At 33.0% G+C, this 24,989-nt stretch overlaps 2 protein-coding genes across 2 annotated transcripts in view; one reads left to right on the forward strand and one right to left on the reverse strand.

Annotated features, from left to right (window-relative positions):
- LOC145303771 (protein-lysine N-methyltransferase SMYD4-like) overlaps positions 1-24,989 on the reverse strand; it is a 112,361-nt gene that overhangs the window by 74,693 nt on the left and 12,679 nt on the right. The window lies entirely within an intron of this gene.
- LOC145335432 (cytochrome P450 CYP12A2-like) lies at positions 9,993-18,150 on the forward strand. Its single transcript, XM_080181177.1, has 11 exons — positions 9,993-10,017; positions 12,152-12,214; positions 12,730-12,914; positions 13,063-13,184; positions 13,281-13,550; positions 13,863-14,097; positions 14,155-14,353; positions 15,463-15,599; positions 15,868-16,026; positions 16,395-16,439; positions 17,544-18,150. The coding sequence occupies exons 1-11, from the start codon at positions 10,011-10,013 to the stop codon at positions 17,670-17,672; spliced, it is 1,551 nt and encodes a 516-aa protein (XP_080037303.1). The 5' UTR covers positions 9,993-10,010; the 3' UTR covers positions 17,673-18,150.

Below are 24,989 nucleotides of genomic sequence, written 5' to 3' on the forward strand. Positions count from 1 at the left end.
GAACCTACTCAGTTCAATAGTTATTGAAATCTTAATCTACAGACAAAAAAATAATACTTTATATAATAGGATAGCTAAGTGAAATTTTACATAGAAAATAAAAAGGGGGTTTAAAGAACAAACGAGATTTTATTTAAATATGACCTGCGCTTTACGGATACAGATGAATTATAGAGTAGGCATGTTACTAATAATTCCACAGGGATAACAACAATGACAAAAGTAGATAATGGATTATGTAACAATAGGGAGAGAAAGTATTATTGGTAAGATTTATGAAGAAGGTATGATTCCATTATATTCATTTTCTATTATAATCGTAGTAGGATAACCTTTTCTATTTTAAAGGTTTGGTTAAGTTTTTTTTTTTATACGGAAGCCAATATATTACTATCTAACTAACACAATTTTTGATTGATTAAATGAATAGCGATAGAACAATCAGAATTGCTTATATTTGAAACACGGACAGACAGATTGAGTTATAGAGTAGATATTTATTAATCAGGCGAATCTTTAGGAAGTCTTCCAGGCATTTTAGTGGCTTCGCCCGAAGATGGACCATTCGTCTTTAAAGTTTGACTATAGTACTTTTAAAATAGATAAAATCCTGCTGGGCCTACATTGAGATTCTCCGCATAGGAAACCAAATATAACCGATATTTTAGGTAAAAATAGACATACAGACATTCTAACTCTTTTTCATATAAAAACTAGCGACTGCATCTAGAGGAGAGAGGGCAGTAAACTAGTTTAAAAGTCCTTCCAAATTTTTAGATTTAGATATAAATTGGCCTAAAACCATCTTGAATATCCCTAAAATATAAAACTAAAACGGTTTAGTGGTTAGCGATATCTGAACGAACAAACGATTAAAACTACTTTATATAACCGGATAATAACAAACTTGACTATTATCTATTTGTTTATAAACATCAATAGTTGAATAACATTATTCCTTCCTATTTCCCCTACCCCTTTTAACAACACCCCCCCCCCCTCCCCTCCAAAACTACAATAGGCAACAGTAGCCATAAAGTAGCGGAACTAATAACAAAGTAAAACAAATTTCAGACAAGGACAACACATAACTCAAAGTCGGCAAGGCTCAAAACGCTTCCTCACAACAAAATGGTGTTTCTACAAGTATACAAATTTTACGCGGATCCAGATAAATACCTGGATTCAATGTTGGGGACCTTTTTCGTAGGAAATTGCTTTCTACTTTTTTGTAGCGACTTGGCTGTGTTAATAATTCTGACACTATTGGCTGATATTTAAATATCCAACTGAAAGTCGGCACAAGGGTCCATGGTTATTTAAACCCTTTACTTTTCCTGTTTTACTTTATTGATCAGTCACATCAAATGAAACATGTAAGCAATGTAAACTTTTATTCTTGCATTATAACAACAGTCAACACGAGATTAGAGTAATGAAATGTTGATGATATGTCAGTGATGAACACTTTTATACAATAGAATATAGTCATAATAATGTTATTTACACAATTTTTAATGATCTAGAGTCGACAAGTTAAATTGAAACAAGGAGATAGATTTTTTGCTGTTTTAAAGGAACCTCTTCAAAAAGGGGTTGGAAATAAAATATAAGGCCTTTGTATGGTTTTACCTTTATGTGCAAGTTTAATTTTGCCTTTGTACTGTTTGTTTAATATTCATAGCGAAGCTACTTTAAAAGTGTTTATGAGTTGCAGCGAAGCTACTTTAATTTTCCATCTGCCTGTCTGTCCTTGGACGACCCCAAAAGCAAGCAATTTCGTCCTTTCCTCCATCTCATTCTCTTATACTTCTTTTTTTTCTTTTGCTTTCTCCTTATCTGTTCAATCTTCATGTAGGCCTTCATCAAACAGCTTTGCTACTATTAGACGTGATCGTTCTTAATAAGAACATTCGGATCTACTGCAGTTCACGGTAAAATATTGCTGGGAACGAATATTACCAAAAATCTGTGAATTTTAAAGGCTGCTAGCTGCCAAACGGCTGAACGTACAGATCATACCCACACCATTTTAAGCGGTATAATAAGGCCTATAAATAATCTGGAATAGCTAAGATCCAATGATCCACAGGGAAAGCTTCACTGAAGAAAAACGCGTAAAATAGGCCCTTTTCGCGCATTTCTCTGCACTGCGAGATAATTATGCATTATTGATTTATTGCTATTCCAGATTATTTGTAGGCCTTTATATGCCGCTTAAAACAGTGTGCGGGCATGATCTGTACGTTCAGCCGTTTGGCAGCTAGCAGCCTTTAAAATTCATATATTTTTGGCAATATTCGTTACCAGCAATATTTTACCGTAAACTGCAGTAGATCCGAACATTTTATAATTTGTAGCTAAATACTTTATACGATTGAAGTCAAGGAGTTGTGTGAATAAACTTTAATTGCAAATGCCGATCTGTCTCTCGTTGTCTTGGATTTTGGCGAAGCATTATTTTCTCGACTGATATTTAACATATTTATCTTTAATGTTTGCTCTGATATAAATGTCCATTGATCATCTAGATTTTTGTCTGTCTGTATAATTATATGTCAATTTTGCGTTGCTAGAGCGAGAAATTCCAGGAAATAAAGTGATTTTCTCGGATGCTATTGCAGATAAAATGTGAAAGGTCCATAAATATTTTATTGACCAGTATCTTTAACTCACTTGTCCGTCCAAGTGCTTTATAATAATTTAAAAAATTATATTCATGAGCTTCACTACTTATGTATGTGGTCATCCTTGTTTACATTTATTATCCCATTGATGTAAGTAACTGTAAACAGGGAAATAAAAAAGAATGAGATTATTTTACTGACTCCCAGACACTTGGAAAACTTTTGAACAGGATGCTCTGATTGTTTAGTCCTTTATTCAATAATCCTTTGATGTTTCCTTGAGAGCAAAACTTCTCAAAATTCGAGTAATATCCGCTCTCCTGCCTAGTTTGAAATTATCCTTTCAGTAAGCCTTTGAACGCGATTAATATCCGTTGGAATTATAACCGGTTCCGAGACATAATGAAAAGTCATGTATCTTATCTTATAATAGACAATTTTCTACAAATAATAAAATGAATATGATTATATTATTACAAGTAAAATTATTTTCATATTTAATTTTTTTGTCCGCGGAAAGGTGAAAATAATACGCTACGATAAATAAATAATCTAGGATTATTATACGTCTTTTGAAATCAAAGGTTTTCTATATTTTCGTTACGTGCATAAAAATGTAGTTTCAGGTATGAAAAAACTGTCGGGTCTCAATATATAAAAGTTATGCCGTTTTTGAAGTTATCATTCTTGTATAAAAGCAAAATGGCTATTCTCTTATTTGATTTTTAGCAGATTTTTTCTTTGTCCAATAAATTAACAATGAAAACACCTGTTGATTGAAATTTATATAACAGATAATCTGAAGGAAATTATTGGTTCTTTTATGAAATATTTTTAATTCTGTTTAGGTACTTAATATTATTTCATATCACCCCATAAATAGCTTAAAACCAGGCTAGGGTTATTAGCTATATCTTATAAAATAAAATAGTTAAGTTTTATTTAAGCTAATGATCTCGAAAAATGCTGGTCCAACTTTGTTGTTCTTTCCAGGGAATACTTTTATATGCCTTTGGGTGGTTTCAGGCTATGTTTCTTATCCTTCCTCCGACCTTTCCTTGTGGCGTTGTTCAGCTTTGAACAGACGGAGGAACGTACATTGTTCTACTTTATAAAATACGAGATTAAAACATTTTTGGGACCAGAAGGCATATTCTTTAAAAAGCATTATCCAGCGATTATCGAAACAAAACAGACATTACTTCTCCATGTGTTTTTAAAAGCAAAGCTTTTCTATAATTAGGGTCGGTCCGTACGTCCGTCCGTCCGTCACAAACGGATAGCTTTTTTAGTTGATTTAGGCATGTTAGAATTGTCCTATCGATTTCAAACTTTGCATGGTCATTCCTTTAGTAGTTAGGTACGATTGAGAAATCGTAGCAACTCTATAATCATTACAAGAATTTCCGTATGTCCATTTTAAACATGTTGATTTTTTTACTTGTTTAACAAAAATTTTTTTTGTGATCTAATCATCCGATTGATCTGATTTGTGGTATGTTTATTCCTGGGACAACAAAGTATAATGTTTCAAGCAAAGCAACTCTATAATCAAGTTCTAAAAATGTAAGTATGTCCATAAACATTATCCTGTATCAAGCAGTTTTTCAACAAATTTACACTTACAATTTTGCTTCAACTCTTATACATTTATATTCTGATTATTCAGTTCTGACACTATATAAGTGTTAATGTCCGTTTGTCCTACAGTTTCAGTGCTTTGCTTTTATGGATGTTATCATCCTTGTTATATAATATGTTATAGATAAGAATTAAAATTTATAACATACTGTTTAAATCCATCAAGTAACATAAATAAGGAAAATATAAGAAAAATAAAGCAAGAATAATTTTATGTAAAAATAAGGTAAAAGTTTGAAGAAAAATATAAAACGAAAAGAAGTTGGGTGTTTGTGTGGATGTCTGTATTTTTACCTTACCGAAGACTTTTATGAAATTACCGGACAGTTTCAAGATTATTCCTGATTTTTGGAATATTAAATCTTAGGCAACTATAGGTGAAGTATTATAAGCGAGGCAACACTATAATTAAATCCTAAAATTGAAAGTATGTCCTTTTACTGTATCCCATATTTGCGATTTGTGATTTGTGTACATTCTTGAGCTACTGGATCACCGAAAGTAATTGTACATATTTAAAAACACATTTTATAACAGACAGACATAAATGATTACTTGTAGAGAAGTTTTGCGGCACTACAAAAAATTAAGGATTTTCTACATATAACTATAAGATTAAATTTCAAGTTTGATAGAGCATTGCTTCTCAACAATTTATTTTGTGTATTTGTCATATTGGGAATTAGAAGAACACAGTAAAAGTGTCTGAGTGATTATGACGTAACAAAAAAAATTAGCCAATGAGAGGCCACTATAAATTTTACCATTGGTCAATAATGGCCTCTCATTGGCTAATCTTTTTTGTTACGTCATAATCATTCAGACACTTTTACTGTGTTCGAATTATAAAAATAGCCTAAATCCCAAACTATTGACTGTTTTTGAGAACTATATTACTATCTACTTTACTTTGTATGGATGCTTATTCCTTCTTTTGATTTATTTAATCAAGATTTAGACAAAAAAATTGACAATATTTTTGTGGTCTTATGACCTTACACAAAAAATTGGAGTATGTGTGTTTGTATGTGTGAGCCAAAGGATCTCGCTAACTGCTAGTCCATTATGATTTAATTAACATTACTGTAAACATGAAGCTTAATACAGTTACCAAAAAAAAAATCATTGGAAAAATATAATCATCCCTCCTCTGTCCATCTAAGTCCATCTATAATGCTAGTTATTACGCTTCACTTATTTTAGATGTTATCTTTCTTGTCAATTTCTTGTTTGATTTCTTAAAGGGAAAATTGATGTTTTATTTGTATGTAATAAGAAATTAGGATATATAAAATAAAGATTATAATAAACGTTTTTCTTTAAGAGCCTAGTCGATCACCACCCCCCATAAATAGAAAGGTTAGGTACAGTGTATCCTGGCAAGGTTATTGCCAGCCGTAGATGTTTTTGCGTCAGCCCCCTTCCCCCTTATTTTCATTGCTAGAGAAAGTTAGAGTCTGAGCTCGAAAGACACTTTGAGGTAAGGCACAAGTTAATTATAAGATAAGATTTCTTTAGTAAATTGTATTGCAAAATCCTTATCATATAAAAAAAAACGTTGTTGTCTGGCAACGAGTCACGTTGCTGGTTGCATGCAGACAAAAGTTTTTAAAAAATATATTTATGCAAATATGTAAGTAGCCTTGGGTTGAGATTTAAAATAGCTTTAAAACTTGATATACTTACACATATATCAATAGATACATGCAATATATATAAACACACGATGAAATATATTCGCATATATTGTCTAACAATTTGTTATTCAAACATGTCATTTTTATTTTGACTGTTTTACAGTCAATTACCTAAATTATATTCACTTGCAGCTGTGCTATTTTTTTGCTTTTGCTGCTTAGTTGCAAATCAAAATTTTTTACAATCAGACATAACATTTTGTTGTTGTTGAAAGAACGGTGGCTCCTCCAATATAAGCCAGTAATATGTAGATTAGAAAATTGGTATTATTAGTTGACAAGATTTTCATTTTACTTGGTAAGCCATACAAAGTTTAAAATCGATTTGACGGTTCTATCTTACCTAATAGAAGGATAGGAACTAACTATCCATTACAGATTGACGGATAACCCTAAAGATTGAAAAGCTTCGCTTTGTAAACATGACATCTTTTCTAAAGGGGGGAAGGGGGATTGAGCTAGCAATAGCTATAACAATTTGCATTGCCTTATGAATATGATGGGGCCCAACCCAATTTAAGTGAAGCTATGTTGTCTAAATTTTAAAGACAAATGGATATGTAAAGTGATATATAAATCTATTATAACGGATTTTTATTTTAGTGAATGATTGCTGTGTAGAAAAGAAATGTCTTAGACCAAGGATTTTAATCTTTAACTCTTTTCCTCTAACATTTGATATTATTCACTAGCTTTTACACTTTTGTGGATAATTTTGAATCATAATTGGTTTGTTCAAATCAACAGTGTCAAAATTTTACTCTTCTTGAATTGATAATTTTGTCATAACAATGTTCAAATTAATTTATAGTCCATTGCTCTATCCCTTTATCTATGCTAACCCCATAAAAAAGTGGTGATTTACAGATGAATGAACTTTACCTGGTGTGCTATCATAGACGTCCAAGGGGGGGGGGTAATGGGGCGATTACCCCTCCATTTAAAATTTACTCCTACCCTGGGGATGCCGTAGGCACCCTCAACCATTTAGGAGGGGGTATTTACCCTCCCCAAACAATTTTGGGGGGGTAAATACCCCCCTTAAAATAAAAATCTCTAATAAAAAAAATTGTGCGCGCTTCGCGCGCATTTTTAATACAATATATTTAATAAAATTTAAATTACCCCCCCCAAAAAATTTTACCTTCAGGGTAAATTTAGGGGGGGGTAAACTAAATTTACCCCTGCCAACAGATTTCAGAGGGGGTAATTACCCCCCCCCCCCAAGCAAATTTTACCCCCGGGGTAAAAATTTTGGGGGGGTAAAAAAATTTGCGGCGAGCTTCGCGCGCCATTTTACCCCCCCAAAAAACGAATTACCCCCCCCTTCAAAAATTTTTACCCCCCCCCAAAAATAAAAAGCTTGGACGCCCCTGTGTGCTATAGTTTCCTCCATGGTGTATAGTAATTGCAATTCTCATATCATAACCAAAAAATTAAATAAAAGCATCACAATACAAAGGATTAAAGGGGAAGTTTTTGCTTTGATAATAATTTCGGAACATATAATAATAATTGTATAAATAATAACAGGATGTCTATCTATCCGTGTGTGTAAAGTCAATGATCTAGCTATCCAAATGTTTGGGTATATTCCCTTTTGTAACATCGCACCTTATGGAGCGATTCTTCGTATTTTTCACAGTAGCTTTTCTCCTATTTCTAGCCCCTGCGGGGGGCTCTAACCCTGCCTAACCAATTACCTAGCCCTGTGGGGCAATCACCTAACCCAATATAAAAAAAACCTAACCTAAAATAACCTATACAAAGCCATTTTAAAAATACGACAAATCGCCCCTTACAGTAAATTTTTTTACTAGTTTAGGGGAGAATAAATCCTCCCAATTATCACCACTATAAAAATTAACAGCCTCCTCCCCCCCCCACAAAAAAAAATTATTTTACATTTTCTTTTAAAAGAAAATTGAAGTAGGGTATCGACTTCTCCCTTATCCCCCAAAGATCACTTACAGGGTTTTAGGTGCGTAGTCGAAAGTACAAAAATGCAAAATGCAAAAACATATGCGGAAATAATAGTAGATACTTAGTTAAAATATGTAAAACTTGTTAAGATAGTACCCTGCTGTTTTTCAGGCATTTAAGTATTTGTAAAAAAATAATTTAAAAAAAGGTATGGCTAAGAGTATTGAAAAGAAAACAAAAATAATCCTTATACCCTTTATTAAAGAGAATATTGTCAGCCCAAGGGCATTTTTTAGAAATGGCACTATAAAGCTTTTTAAATATTGCATCACAAATTTTTTTTTCAAAAATCCAAACCAACTTTTCGATTAGATTTTAATCTTTTTTGAAAAAATAGCGCCTTTTTGTTAGTATTTAAACAGGGCACAAAAATAGCCTAAAACCATCCCAACGCTTAAATCTAAAAATAAGAATGCGGCCTAAAACTATCCAAGAACCTAACTAAGAACTCTATGAGATCTTAAGCTTCAGGCATAAAAAATTACTTATTTCTAGAATAGGATAATCCTTATTATAAAGTAACAGGATGTCTATCTGTTTGTGTATATGTTTGTACCGAAGGATCTCGCTAACCGCTGAACCGATATGATCCTCCTTTACAGGGTAGCTTCTCATATATCCAAAGAAGGATTATAACTATTTTAGGGGAGGGTACCATAACCCTCCCAAGAGAAATCGCCTGAAGAAAAAAAATCAACCCCCTCAAAATCTTTTTTTTTTAATTTTTCTTTTCAAAACTAAAATTAAAAATGGATAGTCGAAACCCCGTTCCCCTCATGTGCCCCTAGAGGCCTCTAGGGGGCATAGCCACTAGTTATAATATAACTTAACTTATGATTTAAAGGGACTTTGAACCTTGAAAGATGATCTTAAAGGGTTAGAAAATACAAGTAATATATATACTGTTTCTTTATCTATTGCGTTGTTTCTGGCGGTAAAAATGCAAAATTAGAAAGCGCATAGATGAACATAGACCCTGGTACAGGTACTTTCATATGCACTGGGTAGTCAAGCCATACTCCATTTCTTTTTAATTTGACTGCTAATCTAAAAAATATATATCAAATATAATTTTCTAAATGATTTATTTGGAAAAAGTTATGGGAGGGAGGGGGGGGGGGAGGGGTAAATGGTAAAGAGGAAAATATCCTAAATATTTCCTTTATTTTAAGAAAAAACAAGGATGACAACATCCATAAAAGCGAAGCTCTGAAACGATATGACAGACGAACATTAACTTTTGTTGAGTGTCAGAACTGAATATACAAAATATGAAAATATAAGGTTTGATCGACAAAATTATACGTAAATTTGTTGCAAAACTTCTTAAATACATAATTCTGTTTAAGGACATACTGACATTTTAATACTTGATTATAGAGATGCTTTCCTCATAATATTGTATCTTATTGTAATAAGAATCAGTAATAAAAAAATCAGACCAATCGGATGATTTTATCACATAAAAAATTGTTATTAAAAAAGTAAAAAAATCAACATGTTTAAAATGGACGTACGGACATTCTGGTAACGATTATAGAGTTGCTACGCTTTCTAAATCGTACCTTACTACTACAGGAATCATCATGCAAAGTTTGATATCGATAGGACAATTCTAACATGACTAAATTAACGAATAAAAGCTAACTATCTCAGACGGACGGACGGACGGACGGACCGACCCTAATTATAGAAAAGCTTCGCTTTTAAAAATGCTTTAAAGTTTACTATTATTTGCGACCTATTGATATTAAATTTTTGCTTTAGAAGAGCCAGGGGAATGTAAAAGAAAAGGCAATTTTGGATACTTTTTTATTACACCCCCCTACCCCTCCTACACACCAATGCTTTGTGGGGTTAGTAATCTAATATTTAAAAAAAGATTAAATTAGTTTTATCAGCCCTCTAAGGGAAGCTGTCTATAATAAGATGCGATGAATAACTATTCTAGTGTTTCATAATTTTCTATGGAAAATTACTTGGAATGAGTGAGCTCATGTAGAAGTTTTAGGCAACAGTTTTCTTCAAATTTACATTGTGTTAACATTTCAAAATTTTAGCCATGCTCAAGGAAAACTCTAAAATAATAATAGATTGTGAGTAGTAACTCTATAACTGTCTTCATCCCTCACTTACTGATTTTTTTTTAGATTTTCTATTTTGATTTACAAATAAATTGAGCGAATCAAGAGTGACAATCATTAAATTAAAGTAACAGGATGTTTGTGTGTCTGTGTGTTTGTTTGTACCGAAGGATCTCGCAAACCGCTGAACCGATCCGGTTCTCCTTAACGGGGTAGCTTCTCATAGGTTAAGGGAAGGTTTATAACTATTTTCTTGAGGGATGGGACAGCCCCAACCCCCCCCCAAAAAAAAAAATGAAAAATCCCCTCCCAGATAAAATAAATTTAAATTTTTAAAACTAAAATTAAAAATGAGGGGGGCACTTTTTTAAAATCTAAAATAAGAAATTGGGTTATCAAATTTGACTCCCCCCTCCTCAAGTACCCCTAGAGTCCTCTAGGGTCGTAGCCGCTAGTCATTGAAATAAAGTAACAGGATGTTTGATTGTCTGTCTGTCTGTTTGTACCGTAGGATCTCTGTCACCGCTGAACCAATCGGGTTCTCCTTTACGGGGTAAATTCTCCTGGATCCCGAGAAAGTTTATAACTATTTTGGGGGAGGGTACAATCACCCTCCCAAGAGAAATCGCCCATAGAAAAAAAACTCCAACCCCCCCCTCCAAAAAAAAATTAAGATTTTTTAAAACTAAAATTAAAGATGCTTTGTGGGGAGGATAGTCGAACCACTCCCCCCCCCCCCAAAAAAAAATAATACTAAAATATGAAATAAAAAAATTGGATCATGGAATTCAAGTCCCCCCTCCTAAAGGCCTCTAGGGGCGTAGCAGCCAGTGATAATATAAAGCATAGAAAATAAAATATTATTTCCATCTTTTCACAGAAAATTTCCCCCCCCCCAAAAAAAAAATCCTATCTTGATGGTAATATTTAAAATGTCTATTAGCGAAGCTACTTTATAATTTACTTTGCCTGTCCGTCCGTCAATCAGTCAGTACGTAACGCTATAGGGCAAATGTGATTTCTCACTTGCTATTCATGTAGACGGCTGATTTTTTTTTGCGAAGATTCCGAATACCCAAGAGCATCCTCTATGTACTTTACTTTGTCCGTTGGTCTCACAGTCATGCGACAAAATTTAGAAATTAAAAAGATGTGAGAAAGTTTTTGTGATTTTACCCTTAATAATTTTTTTTACAAATGCTCTTTAAATCTTCTTGTACATATTTCCATCAATGATTTTTTTGTGCTTCGGTAATTACTTATGGATGTTGTCATTCGTTGTAATAAAATTTAGCAAAATAAGTATGATTGTCCACAAAAATGTCTTTCTTTTTAGGAATATATATTCTCAGGGAGTAAGGGAGGGGACAATGGATCGAATATTCAATCTTTAGGAGTCTCAGACTTTGGGGACTGGCTTAAAGGGAATGTGCAAGAATTTAGCAGTTTCTGACTGAGTTTGGGGACTTGCGCAAGAAATGCCGTTACTCGCTATGTTAGTTTTGAATATATATAGTTTTGCAGACAGAGAGTAGTTCAAATATAAATACACGGCCCCCCTCCCATACTATATTTCACTCCCTTCATCCCCACCTCCTTTTTAAAAGTAGACAAGAAAGGGAAATGGAGAAGGGAGGTGGGGGAAATAAACAGGATAAAAAGGGGCAGGAAGGCGTGCGGGTCATATACTTGCCCATCCAGCTACACGCCTGCCTGCCCCTTTTTTCCATGTTCACATCACTTGCCCCAAAATCTCTTTTCTCTTTCCCTGTCATTTGGAGAGTTCCAGGGAGATATTTCTAGTAATTAATTACAGAATGGTTATGTCAGTCTGTAATACTGGTAATCTTATTTTCAAATGATTGCTTTTTTTCTTGGAACTTTTTTCTTAGTTTATGGTTTTCTAGATTTAATCAACAATCACTTTACAATTTCCACCATATTTTCGGGATTATTCTGGTTTTCATGGCCTTTCTTCAAAAACTCTTAAAATCAATTAATTGCCCATTGTCCCCTTCCTTTACTCCCTGGTGTTTCTTCAGATTTGGTACCATTATTACAATTTATTGAAAGTTTGTTAAAGATAGAATCTAAAAAAATCAATTAGAGTTTATGTTACAGAAAGTGACAAAAAACTATGGAAAACAAATTTGCAGAAGTTTGCATGCAATTTCTAGCACTCAACAGGAATGAAATATAGTTTTACATGTAATTTGTAAATATGATCAATTGTTAATTTTAAAAAGTATGTATAGTTTTACCAAATGCATTTTATTGGTTAGGGTGGGAAAAATATAGGTTACTTATAAATATATTCCAAAGAGAAATTTTAATTTTGAAAATATAATGATGAAAATAGTAAAATTACTTTTTAATAGAAGTGATGTTATCAACATAAATTCGAAATACCATATAACATTTATCTTTATAGTAACAATAAACCAGCAATAATTATCACATGGTAAAAATAAGATACATTAAAATGTCAACCAATCAAAAAAGTATGATTTCAAGTTGTTTTATTTTGAAACCAGGCAAAAAAACCCTTTAAAATATAAGTCATGTATGTTTTTTTGTTGTTGTTAAAAAACACAAATAATAATTCAAATGCTTATTGTAGAACTACCTATCTCTTTAAGTAGTGAAATATAAAGATGCTACTATTAATAAATAGTTATACTATATAATTTTTGATTAAACAGACAACCAGTCTACCACCCAGCAGTTGCCCATGGTCCAATGCAAAGCCCTATGAACAGATACCCAACTACTCATTCTGGGAGTGGTCAAAGAAAGTTGGAGAGGGCAGAAAAGCTCAGGATTTAAGATTACAGGATATTCTGCAAGATGCCTTTGATAAAACAAACTCTGAAATTATAAAGGTTAGTAAAATTGTTTCGCTCTGATTAGAATCAGGATCCCTTTATGAAAAAAAAACAAGTTCTGATCTATTTAAATCAATTGGTTTATTGAAATTGAAAAATAATTCTGTATTACTGAAATCTTTTTAAAAACTGTAGTTTTTATTAGATCAAAATACCATTTCTTGGAGATCAGTTGTTTGTGAACAATCCAGATGATGTACAAACATTGCTGCAGAATGATGGAAAGTATCCAGATGAGCCAGTCTTTGAATTTTTTGAGTATTACAGGTAACTGGTGCATGAATACTTAATTTTGAGTTTCTTATGATACATCAAAAATAAAATTGTGACTAAATTTTAATAAATATGATATGTTTATTTTAGGACAAAGAAAAGACCAGACATGTTTGGAAAGTGTCCAGGTCTTCTGGGAACCAAAGGAAAAGAATGGGGTGACATCAGAACAGCTGTGAATCAGGACCTCATGCGTCCAGCATCCGCATCCTACTACCTGGATGACATCATTAATATAACTGAAGATTTGCAAAAGCTGGTTGAGGCAAACATGGATGGAGAAAAAGTTGTTCATGATTTAACTCCCTTCCTGTTTAGATATGCTATGGAAGCAGTCACTGCTGTCTTTCTTGATACAAGGTAAATATAAATGTTTCCAAGTTTTGAGTCATAACTTATAGCAATTTCCTTTCTCAATTAGTAACATTTGATTTGATAAAACATTTAATTTACATCCCTATTATAAAAAAAACATTCTTTCTGTAGTTTTGACTTTGTAATTTATTAAGCCAACAAATGGAAGAACTTGTTGATTAATTCAGGGATCAATGTAATTTACAGTCCGGTGTCCTTACTCTCCCTTACTTGTTTTGTATTGTAGAATTGTGACAGATATTGCCAAACCTATAAACTATTACCCATAATGATCAATGACACCTTGAAATTGTTTAGGCTTGGATGTTTACAAGAACCTCAACCAGAACAGGCAAAGGAACTTATTAAGAATGTAAACCTTTTAGTTGGGGAACCTCTTGCTGAATTAGTCTTTGGACTACCAATCTGGAAACTAATCAACACCAAGCCATATAAGATTTACAATGATGCTTCAGAAGTAGTTCACAAACTCAGTTCAGATTTGGTGGATCAAGGAAAGCAAAAGTATCTGGACTCCAAAAAGTCACAGAAGGTAATTGTAATATTTCATGTTTAGAAATAAAAAAAATTAACATGAATTACTTTTTAGGGGCAAATTAAAATGCTGGGTAAACTGATCGAACGCTGTGGACTAGAATCCCCAATCCCACATGCTATGGCCATGGATGCCATATTTGCTGGAATGGATACAACTGGAAACACCTCTTCATTCCTCTTCTACCAGTTGGCAGTTAATCCTGAGGAGCAGGAGAAGGTCTACCAAAATATTATGGAGAAAGTACCCGCAGGTGTTGGAATAGTTGTTTCTTGCATAGTATTATAAACAGCTTTCCGGGGCTAAACAAAATTGGTTTTAATCTAATAATTGTACTTTTTTTTATATATTTGTAGAAATCTGGATATAATACGATGCTAGACATATTTATTTTGTATGGATTATAACAGGTTCTAATCCACTGGATATAAAACAGTTTCAAATGAATACAAGAAATGTAATTCTGTTACGTCAGCTTGTATAGTTCATGCATCTGAGCTTTAAATAATGTATTAGCCAATAGAAATTCAACCCTATGAATGCTCAACCTTTGTCCTAACTGTGCATTGTTTATTGTAGAGCCCTTGTCTAAAGAATAATTAGGAAACATTAGAATAACATCAGTTTTGAAACAGAAAAGGAAATGGGATTCTAAAAGTAAACTTTTACTTAATCTCGAGGCTAACTTTTTGACAGTCATTGTGTTTTGTACAATTATGAAAAATTTTATCAGCATTTTAATAAGCAATACTTTGTAATCAATTTCAAACTTAGTAAATAATACAAAATTTATATGAAATTATTAAATGGTAAAAAGGTGACCATAAAATTGGGGTAAAATAGTTTTCCTCCAGAAGAACCATCACTTGACCCTGGATAATACTTTTAAATTTAATAAAAGCATTTTTTACTTTTCCATCCTATTATATAAAGTAGTAATGCCCCGTTCACAAATAACTTTTAGAGCTCAACCTATTTTTCTGTAGGTCAATCTTTACAAGTACAACCAACAAATACCTTTATGAAGTAGGTCAACCTAAAGCTTCCATAGGTGGACCCAAAAATTTCAGAGGTCAACCTATGTCTTTTAAGAACTAGGCTTAAGCTTTTTTTCTGTCCCAAAGGTTCTCACAAACCGCTGAGCCGATATTGTTCTCCTTTACAGTGAAGCTTTTTTTTAGGTCCTGGGAAGGTTTTAAACTATTTTTGGGGAGGGTGTCTTCACCCCCCTCCCCCCAAAAATATTTTTGAAAATTTGAAATTAGATGAGGTCGACTTTTCTCCCTCCTACCTTAGGTGCCTATAGGCTTCTAGGGGCGTAACCGCTAGTGTTTGAATATAAACTGAAGAAAAATTGTTTAGGTGAAGCTTTAAGTGTTCCATCTCTCCTTGACATGAAACTTGTAAAAGGAGCCATGAATGAAACCTTAAGATTGATGCCAGTTGTTCAAGGACTGGGAAGGGTAACTCAAAAAGATTTGGTTCTTAGTGGTTATAAGGTAATCTATTAAGTAGTGGCTAAAGTATTTTGATACTTTTAACTTTGACAATCATGGAATAGTGGTCTGGGTGAGGAAAACATTTAAAAGTTTTGAGGTCAAGAATTTTTTGAATTTATTGTATGATAAATACTATGGTTCAAGAAAAATAAACAATAAGAAATTCCGTCCACTAATGTAGAGATAGAATTACCAAGATATCTTTTTGACATAATGTTTTGAGGATGGAAATATATTGGAGTTATTAATGATAGCTCACATTTTATAGATTCCTGATGGTACAAGAGTAAACTACAACTTTGTGTACACCATGAAGAAGGAGAAATATTTTCAAGATGCGGATAAGTTTATGCCTGAGAGATGGGTGAGAGGACACGACAAAGGAAAGAAGATGCATCCATTTGCTTTCATTCCATTTAGCTATGGGGTAGGAATAATTTTAGATTTGTAACCATAGTTGGCTTTGACTATGTTGAAAATGATTGAGACTTGGTGTTAAAGCAACATATATTTAATTATACTGGAAACTTGAAAATCAGAAACCAATTTTCCGTATCGCTTCGAAACCAATTAATATCCGGTGGATTAGAACCGGCTCTCAAAATTAAAAATGTACAATCATAAGATTTTCAGCCCGTGCCTTCATCATCTCGGGGCTTAAAAAACTGGTTTTAATTCTATAATTGTACATTTTGCATCCATGGAAAGCTGTCTATAAGACGATGCGAGAAATAACTATTATTAAACTGCTTCTTTTAAAAGAATTTAGTCATAATTTTCTTTAACTTCTTTTAGTCTCGCATGTGTGTTGGTAGACGAGTTGCTGAGATGGAAATGCAGGTATAATTACGTGCTCAAAAATCAGCCATGTGAAGTCATGAAAATTATTATCCATCTCTTTTTATGTTGTTTTCTTTCCCACTTCTCCTCCCATCTCCCTTATTCTTATGACGTCACATGGCTGAATTTTGAGACATTTTGTCCAGTTACATGATTACATATTTTCATTAATTTCGCACATACTTTTATAAAGGTAACAAGATCACTGTCTGTATGTACCAAAGGTTCTCGCTAACACTAAACCGATATGGTTTTTCTTCTTATAGGTTCTGGGCCGGTCTATAACTATTTCGATGAAGGGTACCATCAACCGCCCATAGAATAAAAATATCTCCCCCCTAAATTTTTCTTTTCTTTTTAAAACTACATTTAAGAATAGAGAGTGGTTGATTTCCCCTCCCCTCAAAAAAAGTACCCAACTAAAAATTATTTACTACAATAAGCCATACCTCTGTCAGGTAAACAAAGTTATTTACTATAACAGGCCATACCTCTGTCAGGTAAACAAAAAGTATTGACTTCAACAGGCCATACCTCTGTCAGGTAAATCAAAATTATTGACTACAACAGGCCATACCTCTGTCAGGTAAACAAAAATTGAATTACTATACTGATTAGTAGGATAACAATATAAACAGCGTAAGTCACAGCATACGTTTTGGAATGTTAAGAATGTCCCAACAATTTCAAACTTTGTATGTGGATTCCTATAACAATTTAGATTTAGAAACCGTAGCAACTCTATACTTACACCTATTTTTACTTTTTGACAAAAACATTTTGTTTGATTTAATTATCCTATTTTTTTTGAATTTTTGTAACAATGATTTACAGGAAAACAAGGTTCAATATTTTAAGCGAGGCATCTCTATAATGAATTCCTAACAATGTGAGTATGTCCTGAAACAGAATCCTGTATTTGGGCAACATTTCAACAAGTTTCTATACAATTATGTTTATATCCTTGCATTAATATTCTGCTTATTAAGTTTTGTACTCTAAAAGGGTTTTATATAAATTTGTTCTACTGTTTGATTTTAGTCCTTGACGTTTTTCTCACTTTAATTAGTCAGTTACATTTTTATTTAATATTTTATGTTTTAGGTTTTGATCGTGCAGATTCTAAGAAAATACAAGCTAGAATTTGTAGGCAGCAAACCTATTGGTCTCAAGGGAGGGTTAATCAGTACACCAGACAGTCCCCTCACAATTAAATTTATACCTAGATATTAGTATCACAAGGAGGACAACAAACATAAAAGCGAAGCTTTGAAACGGTAGGACAAACGAACATACACATATGTATGATGTCAGAATAGAATAATCAGAATATAAATGTATAAAAGTCAAAAAAAAATTTTAAGTATATTTTTATGTGATCTGATAATCCGATTGACCTGATTTTGGTATATTGATTCCTGGGACTTCAAAGTACAATATTATATGCGAAGCAACTCTATAATCAAGTCCTAAAAATGTAAGTATGTCCATAAACATTATTCTGTATTAAGCAGTTTTTCAACAAATTTACTTACAATTTTACTTCGACTCTTATACATTTATATTCTGATTATTCAGTTATGACACTATACAAGTGCTAATATCCGTTTGTCCTACCGTTTCAGTGCTTCGCTTTTATGGGTGTTGTCATCCTTGTTTTTCTAAAAATGTTAATACTTCATGTATGTTTTAATAAATAATTAAACGATAATAGTTATTTCTCGCATCGCATTATAAACAGCTTTCCCTTCGGCACCTTGGGGCTAAAAAAACTGGTTTTAATCTTATGATTGTACATTTTTAATATTCGTAGAAAGCTGGATACAATACTAATAATAAGAACCGGTTCCTATCCACCGGATTCGAATGAATACGAGAAAGTATTTTATTTTCATTCATTATATTTTTAAATCAAAAACATTTATATATCCCCAATGCTTCGTTCCTAGCCTCCTAGGACAAAAAATTTTCTAAAAAATCAATTAAACATAATTTTTGATAGGAGGTGGGGGTATGGATAAGAATTACCTCTAAAATTGTTAATGTTGAGTGATCGGTTTAGCGGTTTACGAGATCTTACTAAACATACTTAAACACAACTTACTTTTTAAAAATACATTGACAATATGATGAAAAAAATCACGAATGTTAAAACCCTGAAGGCTTCCTTCAAGATATATTTCAAACCTCCTTTAAAACACAAAAGTTATCAGGAATCATATGCACGCGCCTGTTGGTAGGCATTGTACAAGAAAGTGAATTGTAATTATAAATGGGTAGTTGCACGAAGTGCATTTAAACTTGAATTTAGTAAACTGCGTACTTTTTTTCTGTTCAATTGTTTAATCTGCATCTATAGGACATATATTTCAAAGAATTTCAATTTTCTATCAAGTGGTTTTAAAATTATTTTGGTGGTGCCTAATTGATTGCTTTTTATCATAATACAAAATTATATATGATAGATGATATTTTTGTAGCTTTTTAAATGCACTTTATGCAACTATCCCTCTTAGGTGAAATTGAAATATACATTCTAGCAAAGCAATACACCATCCTTTGAAGTTTAAATGTAACCAAAAAGAAAATATATTGATTTAAATGACGTTTTTGCAATGAATCTAATTTTGGTTTTTAACAGTTATCAAAATCTAAAATTAACAGGATGTTAATTTTTTCTGACGTCATAGTCAGACACTTTTACTGTTTTCTCACAAAAGAAATAATATCCGCCCCCCCCCCCCCCCAAAAAAAAACTCTTTATTTTAAATTCATAATGTAAAGTGTAGGATCAACTCCCCCTCCCCGTTCGTTAAGTGTCCCTAGAGTCTTCTTAGGGGGGGGGGGGGACATTATCAGCCAGTACAAAGATTAAATGAAAATAATATACAGTAAATATGACTCTTACTGGTAAAAAAGGAATTTTACTTTTTAAATGTGACATTATATGAACCAATCACGCTTGGAGATATTGGAAGCCATCATCATATCTTAAGTATTGTTTTTATAATTCTATCTGTGAGAGCTAGCAAATAGTTTTTCTTTGATGGCTTATTAGTTAAATTTTGGATAGGTTATATCGGTCCAATTAAAACATGATTTTTTTTTATTTCTGACAAAAATATTGTGAAACTTATAATACCTACTCTTAGTTAAAAAAATATGATTTCACAAAAAAAAACTTGTAAAATATATTTGTAGTTTCTAAATAAATACAAATTGAAATGTCCCCATAAAATTTCCGTGTGATTAAATTTGAACATTGGGTCAGACTTATATATAGCATCGGCGGCTGCCTTTAACTTGAATTAAATGAATACATACCGCCTAAGTGGCTCCGCCGCAAGCATATTCGCCCTTACATAATAGTGAGGGATCCCACAAATCAATTAAAATGCAATTGAATACATATATGCAAGAAAAGAAAACTTGAGAGTATTTTCCTAAACTAAGGTGTGTTTAGCTTTACTGAACCTATAATCGTATCAAGCAATATTGAACATTTTTGTGATATTTTTTTGGTTTGTTTTTTCTTTCCAAACTCCCTCTTACTACGAATACAGAGCCTCTAGATGTCAGGGGACTCAGCTGGACTTATCATTAACTATTCTTAGGGAAATGGGGTATTCCTGTCCAGTTTTTTTGTTTAGGAATGAATATTTCTTACCCGAGGGAATAAATGATGGACCGATAGGTCATCATTTATTCACGAGGGTAAGAAATATTCATTCCTAAACAAAAAACTGGACAGGAATATCATTCTCATTTAAACAAAAACTCATTTTTATGCTAGTAAAATGTGGTTTAATTTTGGTTTTTAAATTTCATTTATTTCCCTGGTATAATTTTTCTTTCTTTTAGTAATTAATAAAATTTCTAAAATCTTCAAAAAAAAATTTAAAATCTTCTAAAATCATACCAGGGATATAAATGAGATACCAGGGAAATAAATGAATATTTACATCCACTATTTAAGGGGTTGTTTATATGGGAATGTTATTTTCAAATAGTAATACTATTACTATTTAATTTTCCTGAAGAGTAGAGCCCAATCGATTTAATTGTTGAGATTCAGACAGAAAGACAGACAGACATCGTTCTACTTTGTATAATTGATGTTATTTTTAAATAGTATTTCTATTACTATTTAGATAATACTAGCGGCTTCGTATTATTTTCATTTTTTGAGGGTGTATTACTTCCAAGAAATTAGCTTAAAACCATCACATAACCAGTAGGTATATTCCATTAAGAGTAGAGCCCAATCGGTTTAATGGTTACTGAGATCTTAGGCTTCATACAGACGGACAGACAGATGGACAGATAGACAGACATCGTTCAACTTTGTATTATTAGATATATCTTTAAACTTAAAAGGTTGGTTTCACGTTAAAATATCAAACGGTAATAAATACATAAATAAATTTTAAGTTATAATAAATAAATGGTAGAAGGAATGTATAAGTGTAATTTTATATGAATTGTATCTTTGGTGTTCTAAAAATACAGCCAATTATATATATTTTTTATATGTTTGAATCGTCTAATTGGATACTCCTGTAACAATGAGGTATCATATTTCAAACACTTTGGCTTTTAAGCTTTTTTTTTAGAATGGTACATGAAAAAAATGTCCTATCAACTTGATATTCAAAATGGCTATTCCTTGGTTGATTAGGCATTAAGACTGACATTATTCAGGAGTTTACCTCCAACCTAACAAGTTAAATAACCCCTGGATAAATTACCTCCCCCCTCACAAAATTGTTTTAAAAACTTTATTTCAAAACTAAAATTGAAAGTAGTTATAGTCGATTTAGTCCCCCTTATCTAGATGTCCTCTTGAAAAAAAATGTTTTTAAAAGCGAATTAGGGTCGGTCCGTACTTCCGTCCGTCCGTCCGAGCATAGACGTCCAAAGTGGGGGGGGGGGGGGGGGGGGGTAAAGTGGGGATTACCCCCCCCAAACAATTTTTAGGGGGTAAATACCCCCCCAGAAACGAATTACCCCCCATCCCTTAAAAATTTTTTACCCCCCCCCAAAAAAAAAAGCTTGGACGCCCCTGCGTGCGAGACGGATAGCCTTTTCCGTTAATTTAGGCAAGTTAGAATTGTCCTATCGATTTCAATGGTGCATGGTGATTCCTGTAGTAGTTAGGTAGGATGTAGAAAGCGTAGCAACTCTATAATCATTACCAGTATGTCCGTACGTCCATTTTAAACATGCTGATTTTTCTACTTTAATTATCCGATTGAACTGATTTTTGGTATATTGATTCAAAGTACAAAGTACTGGGACAACAAAGTACAATATTAAAAGCGAAGCAACTCTAGAATCATGTCCTAAAAATGTAAGTATGTCCAAAAACATTATCCTGTATCAAGCAGTTTTTCAACAAATTTACTTACAATTTTGCTTCGACTCTTATACTTTTATATTCTGATTGTTCCATTCTGACACTATACCAGTGTTAATATCCGTTTGTCCTACCGTTTCAGCGCTTCGCTTTTATGGATATTGTCATCCTTGTTCTGTATGATTTTAGCTGTAATATCTCTACATTTTATATATGTGTATGTGTACATTAACTTTTCATCTATTCACTTGACAGCAATTTTTCACACCCCTTTGTAAGTTGAGAGAACTCTTAGGCTAGGAAAAGGCTACCGCGCTTCTCTTTTACAATTTTGTGACGCCAATCGATGAAAAATGCTAGACTATTTAGATGTCAAAACTAATTTTCCATATTGTTTATATTAACTGCATGGCTTTTAATTTTGACTCATTGCTAAGCTCATTTTAAAACTAATATCAGTGGTCTGTACCGTTTTCAACGTCTCTAGCATCAAATCTTTTTTAAGTGCTGTGCATGATTATATTTTTCACACTCCATTCGACAACAAATCCTTTGATTGCAGAACCTTTGTTTCGAAGTCCAAACTATGTAACGCAACTGTAATATTGGCATTAGGAACCACTTTTAACATTTGGTTATGACGCTGTGTTGGGTAGAGATTATAATGTAACACCTTCCCGACAACGAGCGGGCGTTACGTGTTACCGAGTCAACTAGTCAACTAGCAGCACATTACACTTTAGGCTTTAAAAAGTTAGTGATAGTCATTCTATTAAAACTCGATTGTTGGTTGAAAATATTTGAGCAGGAGGATGATAGGAGGAGGAGAGAAAGGAGAAGGAGGGAATAATAAATAATTGTGAACGGACGCAGGAATAGAGAGGGATAGGTCAGAAGGGTACAAATTATGTTTTATCAGGGCAACCTTGTAAAATTTTTTAGCCTAGCTGTATAAATATCAAATTTTAACAAATCTTTTTTTCTTTAGGTAAAACCTAAATTTTATTTGATGCATATTACTAGATGCTTCTTAGACATGGAAAGACCTTGGTAGACATTTTCATTTTTAGCTGAAAGAAAAGTTTCTTTTGCATTGACTTATCCCACTCTCCCTGGAGACTGGTGTTATATGTTATCACATTAAACCAAGGATGCTTAAATAATATATTATTAGGTAGGTCCAAAGTGCAAAAAGTATCAATCACTAAACCAAATGGATGTTATTTGGGCCATTCTATACACATAAAGAATTGTATAATAGTGACATTGGCGTACACAGAGTTTTGCCAGGGGGTTGCGCGAAGCCAATTTTAACTTAATTAACATACTCAAAAGTTAAATAAGCATCCCTTGCTCAAAAAACGCGCAAAGTGTGCAAATCTTTTTGACACCTTGTTCGGCCTATCATTGGTCATTTGTATTGTATAACTTCTTTCTTTATATGCACCATTAGCTGGTTGGGGGTGTAGAATCCTTGTTTTGGGCTGGATGGATATCTTGTGGGGTGCATCCAACCCTCTAAATGAAATGGTTGAGACATTGTCATTTTGAACAGATCAACACAATTTTGTTTCGCCCAATAATGATAGAAATAGGAGAATGTTAGAATTTTATTTTGATTGTGTTTAACATATCATTTTGGTAGCTGTGTTTAGTGCCCTAAGAAAATAGGTATAGATATCAACGCTTTTAGCCTAACTATTCTATTGACGTCATAGTAAGAGGGAAAGAGAAAGCGAAGGGGAAAAGTAACCCCTAGAAAAAAGATGTGGTTTTTGGTAATGGGTATTTCCTGACGTCAATAATAGAATAGGTAGGCCAAAAGCGGTGACATCTATTTCCATTTTGCTAGGGGACTATAGACAGCTACCACAATTTCGTTATACCCAATAATAATAGAAATGATGAAAAATGTTAGGAATTTATTAGCTGGTGTTTAATATAACATTTTGGGACATGCTAGCTCATAAAGATCTGGTGGCGGTGGTAAAAGAATTGTCATAAATTTCCTATTTAAGTGTATAAAGGTTTAACCAACCGCAAGAAGTCTCTTTATTTTCTATGCTCATGGACGGAGTAGGGAATAATTATTTTGAAAAAAAGGATACTTTGCATTAAAGTAACAGGATGTATGTCTCTAAATATGTTCGCTATGAGGTCGTAAATGGCTGGACAGTTTAGTAAGGAAAGGTCCGGGACTGGTTTGAAGCTATTCACAAGGGTAAATCACACCCAAGAAGGAATGGGGTGTAATAAAGTGTTTATATTTCGAATAGCATTACATACCTTTCATAAAATGACATTAGTCCGAAAAAGCCCTTTCGAAACTAGAAGTGTTTAAATGACATGCAATTGCATTAGTTTATGTCGACAATTTGAAATTGGATTATAATAATATTCATTTTAATTTTAAAAAATAAAGCTGGCTGCACTAAGTCGTATCTCTGAGGTTTAATGGCTTAAAACTTGTCCGGAAGACTTCTAAGCTTCCCTGGTAAATATTGAGTGATCGGCCCAGCTGTTTACGCGATATTACTGAGTATACAAATAAACTTATACATACTACTGTATAATTAACGTTAATAATAACCCTGCTTCAAATCACTTAAAAATATTTTTTTCTTTCTCCCTGTTTGTGCGTTCTTCCATGTAAAAATCAATCCGCTGCGCTTCTCCACTCACCCCCCTAACACCCCCCATTACGAATTCCTCTTTTAAACTCCATATCCAATTTCTATTTAGCATCACCCCCCTCCCCCCCCCCCCAAATCAAGGAACTCTATACCATTTAGGGATGGTTAGCTCAGCCCCTACTCTGTGAAAACAAACCCTATTCACCCCTTCGTTTTATAAAACAATTCAAAACTCCCGCCCATACATGAGCCCTTGCTTCTGATTGGCCGGAACCACCACAAGATCTACCAATGACAGGCCGCTAAATTGTCCTTGTCGCGCTGGCGGATTTATTTTTGCAAAACCATAATTTTGGAGGATTTATACTTTAAGTTTGATTTGGACTTTTATAGAAATAACATTAATAATCTTATTAATTAAATAAAAAAAATGGAGAGTGTTAAAAAATCCAATGTTTTTCGACCATGGACAATCGAAGATAAAACTGTTAAAATACAAGTTAAAAAAGAACCCAATGATACTCTAAATGATAACCATATTAAAAGTGATAATAACCCCTA

Source organism: Acartia tonsa, chromosome 13 (assembly GCF_053477335.1).
Source record: "Acartia tonsa isolate MP-2025a chromosome 13, ASM5347733v1, whole genome shotgun sequence".
In the NCBI taxonomy this organism is placed as follows: Eukaryota; Metazoa; Arthropoda; class Copepoda; order Calanoida; family Acartiidae; genus Acartia; species Acartia tonsa.